This window comes from Poecilia latipinna, unplaced genomic scaffold, assembly GCF_001443285.1.
Source record: "Poecilia latipinna isolate Pla-1442-1.1 unplaced genomic scaffold, P_latipinna-1.0 Scaffold2628, whole genome shotgun sequence".
Lineage (NCBI taxonomy): Eukaryota > Metazoa > Chordata > Actinopteri > Cyprinodontiformes > Poeciliidae > Poecilia > Poecilia latipinna.
In genome coordinates, this window is record NW_015115244.1 from 22311 (window position 1) to 28524 (window position 6214).

Sequence of the window (6214 nt, forward strand, 5' to 3'; positions counted from 1 at the left end):
CAGAGAAAATTCAAAAGATCAGAGGATTAATCTGCACATCTACTGCAGAGCCAAGAAGGGCCGGTGGAAACGCGGTCAATCCGAAACAGAGCCGAGCCGGGCTGCTGAAGTAAAGCCAGTGGAAAAGGAGCAAAACGTACTTCTTAATTTGCTTCAGATTAAGAAACAATAGTAAATTTGTTTGCGAATTACTCTGTTGTGTTTGCTGATTATTAATTCCAGTTGCTGATTATTTTATTGAGGCTACCATTTCTCAAACAGAATTTTTAAGTTGAAATACACATTTTCAAATAGTCATTGCAATTTTTTTTGCAATATGACACAGGGCCTGAATTATGTTTGCTGTTTTCAGTTTTATAATGCATTCAAATATGGGCTTTGCTTTGTGTTCTGCAGGATAAGAACAAACTGATGGATGCTTTGAAGCATGCCTCCAACATGCTAGGTGAACTGAGAACATCCATGCTCTCTCCAAAAAGCTACTATGAGTTATGTATCCTTTACATTTGTATTTGTTGGTCTTCTGCTAGTCTCATGTCTTATCTCCCGTGTTATTGGAAAAACAGTTGAAGTACTGCAGAAAAATAGAATTTTCAGAGACGGGCATTGATTTTTCTCATTTTCTTCCCCAAATGTAACTACATGTACATATTTATGGGTCCCAACAGGCTCCTGTAGAAACATTCTACAACCATCAGCACTTTATATATTCATCTATTTAACAGGGACAGTGCATATAAACTTAACAGATTAAAATTGGCTACTGATGATCTGCAACAATTGTATAGAGCTATAGATAATTTGCAACTTCATTAATTGGTTGGGCAATTCTATAAAATAGGCTTACATAAATTCATATAGCAAACAGTATAAAAATGCATACATTTATTTGCCTAAATGATCATACATACATCCTCAGACCCTCGCATAACCACATAGATGCACTGAGCTGCATTTATGTTCTAAGCAATGTAATACTAATTTACTTTTTCATACAGTCCCACATTTACTTTTTCATTCATTGAAGCATATTGCAAATGATCACATTTATGGTTTTCTTTTAGCCAAGATGAAGTCATATGGATGAACATTTTGAAATAAGTTATGACATTTAAGTCTGGGGGCAATAAATTCCACAATATTGTATTTTTATGAGAATGCATTCTGATCAAACAAAGTGCTACATAACAGAGGATGGCAGTATCAGACCTCTCCTATTTAAATAATAAATTATAGAAGTATATTTTCTAGGTGAAAAAAGTTCTAATACAGCTTTACTGCGAACCTATGTTGACATAAATCTATTTTCCAGATATTGTGTTGATATGAAAAGACTGACTTTGCTTTAGTTCCTGACAGTGTTTCAGACATGGCCATCTCTGATGAACTGCACTATCTTGAGGTTTATTTGACCGATGAGTTTGCCAAGGGACGCAAGGTGGCAGATCTTTATGAGCTGGTCCAGTATGCTGGGAACATCATACCCAGGCTGTGAGTAATAATCTGAAAACGTATGTTTGTTTTTACTCTGTGTTTTTGCAGTGCTTTTGGGTCAATCACAAATGATGCATTAAGCAAACCTTTTTTTTTTTTGTTAAATACCTTTATTAGAGCTAATCAAACTAAATAAATTACAATATAAAATACTTCTTATACATCTAAAGCTATACATATAATATAATAATACTATAATATAATACTGACAAAATAATACATTAAAAAAGCAACAATGCACCAGTCTCAGCCCTTTTTTGTTTTTTCAACTAAAGGAATAAAAAAATAATAAATAAAAATGGAGAACAAGCCCAAGCACCCTTCCCATTTCAGCTCCCCAAGTCATCCCCCTTGACCCCCCAAAAAACTCAGATATGTATACTCATATTTATAAGCAAAGCAAAAGAATGACAAGTACCATCAGTTAGTATTTACTATTTACAAGTCTGTAAAATAGGAAAGAAAACATTGCCATTTTTTGTAAGACTTTTCTGTAGATCCTTGTAAAGTATAGAAGAGGACGTGCTGGTCTCGGCATCCTGGCGGCGTTCAGTTTGAGATCGTCTCAAACAATATGAAATGAGGAAAAAAGCTATTTATTAACTGCTTAAGTTGTGTTTTAGACTGTTCTTGAAAAACTAATCGGTCACGGCTGATTTTTCATTTTTTTACCGCAGACAGCCGCTCCTCTCTCTTGCAGGTACTGTGTACCCCCGCTAAAACCTTTAGTGGTACACAGTACCCGACTGTACCCCCTTACTTTCACCCCTGAGCATCGACATCGATTTACATAAATGTGAAAAGGTTAACGGTTAATAATAGGTACTAATTGAGTACATAGAAAGCTACATTTTTAACAGTTTATTAATATGTAGTTTCTCAATATACTCTGTAACAACTGGTCCTTTCAGGACCGTTTGTGATCTTGGTCTGGTCCGAAATTAAAAAATGACTTTGAACCCCCTCTGCACTTCGACAAAATAAAATAACCCAACTTTCATCTCATGTCTCTGATTTTTCATAGGTAGTGTCAGCCTGTTTTCCCTTTTATAGTATGCAAAGTCTTTGCTGAATTTTGAGATGTCATTTAAGCCTCCCACAATTTCTAAATCCAACATGTTTTATGGCAACCAGAGGTTAAAGCTCAATTAATTGAGCAGTGTAGTGTCTCTGTGCTACAAACAACCTTTCTGTCTAAACTAAAGTAATTTGAAGTGGCTTAATCAAATCAACACAAATAGCCATGTGGATCGTGGTGTTGTAGGCAGTTTGGATATGATCTTACCGGAGGGTTTCTCCCAAAAAAGTTGCTAAGCCCGGTGGTCGGGGCCCCAAGGCTGTCCACCAGTGTTCCACTGAGTTTTTGCATTAAAAGATGTTGAGTTGACAAGACATGTAACAATATTATATATCAATAATGATAATGTAATAATGTTACTGGAAGACATTGCAGACGATACTTGGTACTACCCATAAATATAGTACTAATTATAGTACTAAAAACAACAAATCCAAAAAAATTAAACTAAAATAAATATCAGTTATTCGCACTTCTGTTAAATACAGAAGTCAGTGGATCTAAAAACACAATCTAATCCTGATCACATTTAGAACCGGCCCATTTCATAAATGAACAAAGCAGCTGTGTAAGGCCTCCCCAAGCATGCAGGGGCCCCATAAATGCTAACATTTTAACACGGACCACATATATTGAAATACAACATTTGTTTATTGAGAATGTCAATGCTAATAAATTTGATGGTTTCAGCAAAATGATTTTAAGGAGCTGCAATTTTACTTTTTAAAAGTTCAAAGAATAATTCACAATTTGATGCTGTAAGTTTAATCTTTGAATATGAGCTCTGTTTGTTCACAATTACAATTATCAGCGATTGCTTTTAAGGTTGCCCAATTAAACTATGCCCCTCTCCTCTTATGTGGCTTTAGTAGCTCTTCCATTTCTTGTTTATTGAGTTTTTGTTAAGCACCACAGAAACTGTTTTGGTTCCTCGAACCCTATGCAAAGAGTATTTCTGATCTCTGTGCGGCTGTGCGCAGCAACTCTATCTAAATGTAAGTAGACAAAGCATTTGATATGACGCAGTTTGATTTATCATGCCGCTGTAAAAAACAAAATTAAACCATCGTGGTGTATGACTACGAGACGAGTCCGACACCTCTTCCACAGGCTGAAGCACTGACCCTCCAATGCACCATCTAAGCTGGAAGACTTACATAAACTCCTATTAGCTGCACTGCAGACACACAGTCACTCACTGAGCAGGGTGTATTAGATGTAAACATACATGCTGCACATAATTCAACAGTGGACTGTTGATAGGTCAGGTTGTAGAAAAATAATTTCAAGTTCAAACAGTTTAAAATTCAAAAACTTATATGTTACCTTCTTGTTTCCTTCCTCAGCTATCTTCTGATCACAGTGGGCGTAGTGTATGTTCGCTCCTTTCCCCAGTCTCGCAAAGACATCCTGAAAGACTTGGTAGAGATGTGTCGTGGCGTCCAACACCCACTCAGAGGTCTCTTCCTGAGAAATTATCTGCTGCAGTGTACCCGTAACATTCTTCCAGATGATGGGGAGCAAGTGGAGTAAGTCACTTATATTTTTCCTTCACTTTCTGTACTTTTTAAATCATTTTAATAAATGTTAAAGGACAATGAGAGTATGTTGTCAGTTTAAAACATGTTTTGTTTTCTTGTTCTTCAGTCTCTGAATTTGAGATGATACATTTCTGATAGGGAGTACCCATTTGCAAATAATAGGGACAATAGACAACTGAGTTAAAATGATAGTGGTTATGGCACATCCACACTTTGATTTGTCCTATACATCTACTCAGAGTTCCTTATCACCTGGTGACATTATGTAGATCTATGCATAGTCTGCATATGCATAGTGCTGCTTTTATTCTTTCATGCATGTTTGAAGAATCCTTGAATCTTCCATTGCAGCCATTTGGTTGTGCCTAAATGCTTGCTCAGGCACACCCATATCCACAGAGCCCCTTCTTGGAGCTGCAGCCTCCAGCTGAGCTTCTGCCTCACAGAGAACCTCTGCCCTGTGGGGACAGCGTCCCCACTCAGCTCCTCCAGACTTGTGGCAGCACCAATTAGTAAACACCTGGTGGAACTACTCAGTACAGTGCCATTCCTATGTTCATTGTTGTGATGACATGCGGAAGGTGGAGTGTTGGAAAGAGTAGGAGACACTTAAAGAGACAAGACGTCAAAGTCAAATTTCTTTTAGGTCCTATTTGATATATACAATACTTTAATCACAACTGAAGTTAACATTGTTACTTAATTCTGCTATAAAATGGCATTATGTGCTTGGAAAATACATAATACTTTCTCCTTAAATCCATCCATCCATTGTCATATTAGCTTATCCCCAGCAGGGTCTCCAGGGGTCCTGGTGCCTATCTCCAGGGCAACAGGCGGGGTCATCGTAGACAGGCCGTCAGTCCATCGCAGACCACTTTCAAACGATTTATTTAAACAAATTGTGGGGGCATTTTTAAGTTTAGAGCTGAACAGCCTGAAAAATTACATAGCTTTTCAGTATTCTTTCCCAAACTGCCTATTAAATAAATTATATATGTTAACTTTTCCTGTTGCAGTGTTGCTGCAAGTTAGACATCTCACTGTTGGAATATTTATCATTACCATTTTTCAGCTCTCACTCAAATTTTTTGGTTGGGTAATAGAGGAATAAAAGTGTTGAGTCATCTTTGTTTTGTTTCTCAGGGGCTCAGAGGAGATGACTGGAGATATTAATGACTCCATAGACTTTGTCCTTCTGAACTTTGCTGAAATGAACAAACTGTGGGTTCGAATGCAACATCAAGGTCACAGCAGAGACCGAGAGAAGAGAGAAAAAGAACGACAGGAACTTAGGATTCTGGTGGGCACCAATCTAGTTCGCCTCAGTCAACTAGAGGGTGTAAATGTGGACAAGTACAAACAGGTCAGTGTGTCTCTTTCTCCCAGAATATCCAAGCTTTATCATTTAAAGCTTTAGAGCGCAGGACGAGAACATTGAATTTCTGGTGTTAAGCTGGTCTGTTTTCTGTCATTTTAATTTTCATGTGCATAATTTTTGAGTTTGGTTGCAAAATACTGAAACAGATAAACTAACATGATATAAAGCAGCAGCTGCAACTTGAAGTTGAGAAACAAGAAACCTTGAGAAATTCTAGATGAGCTTAAACATTCCAGATAGCGCAACTAATTATAATGTGTTAAAATTAGTTTTTGAGTAAGACTGAAAAATTGAGGCCCAAAAGATTTTCAGAGACCCAGACAAAGTAAGGTTTTCTGGAAGAGATACTGTAATAACCATCTATGTCAGTTATTATTTCAGGGTTTCCCCCAGTGTATCATAAGCCTTGCGGCCCGCCATGCTTTAGTAGCCCCCCCGCCAGGGTTATCGTTGCTTGTTTTTGTATATATATAAAAAATATATATATATATGCCATATTTTCTGCACTATAAGGCGCACCGGATTACAAGGCGCACCTTCAATGATTGGCCTATTTTAAAACTTTTTTCATATATAAGACGCATAGAATAGACGCTACAGTAGAGGGTGGAGTTACGTTATGCATCCACTAGATGGAGCTGCACTAAAGGGAATGTCAACAAAACAATCTGACTCCGGTCAGCGAGGAGAGCTTTCCGCGACTGGGCCGGGATGTGGCGT

General features: G+C 37.5%; 1 protein-coding gene and 1 long non-coding RNA gene across 2 annotated transcripts in view; one reads left to right on the forward strand and one right to left on the reverse strand.

Annotated features, from left to right (window-relative positions):
- Positions 1-369: 369 nt before the first annotated feature.
- Positions 370-6214, forward strand: part of vps35 (VPS35 retromer complex component) — a 36148-nt gene continuing 30303 nt past the window's right edge. The window contains exons 1-4 of the mRNA XM_015020659.1: positions 370-493; positions 1368-1491; positions 3919-4101; positions 5260-5479. Of these exons, the coding sequence (XP_014876145.1) occupies positions 412-493; positions 1368-1491; positions 3919-4101; positions 5260-5479 (609 nt within the window). The 5' untranslated portion in view covers positions 370-411. The remainder of the gene's footprint in view (positions 494-1367; positions 1492-3918; positions 4102-5259; positions 5480-6214) is intronic.
- Positions 5686-6214, reverse strand: part of LOC106938569 (uncharacterized) — a 5491-nt gene continuing 4962 nt past the window's right edge. Inside the window, exon 3 of the long non-coding RNA XR_001422652.1 lies at positions 5686-5696. This is a non-coding gene — a long non-coding RNA (uncharacterized LOC106938569). The remainder of the gene's footprint in view (positions 5697-6214) is intronic.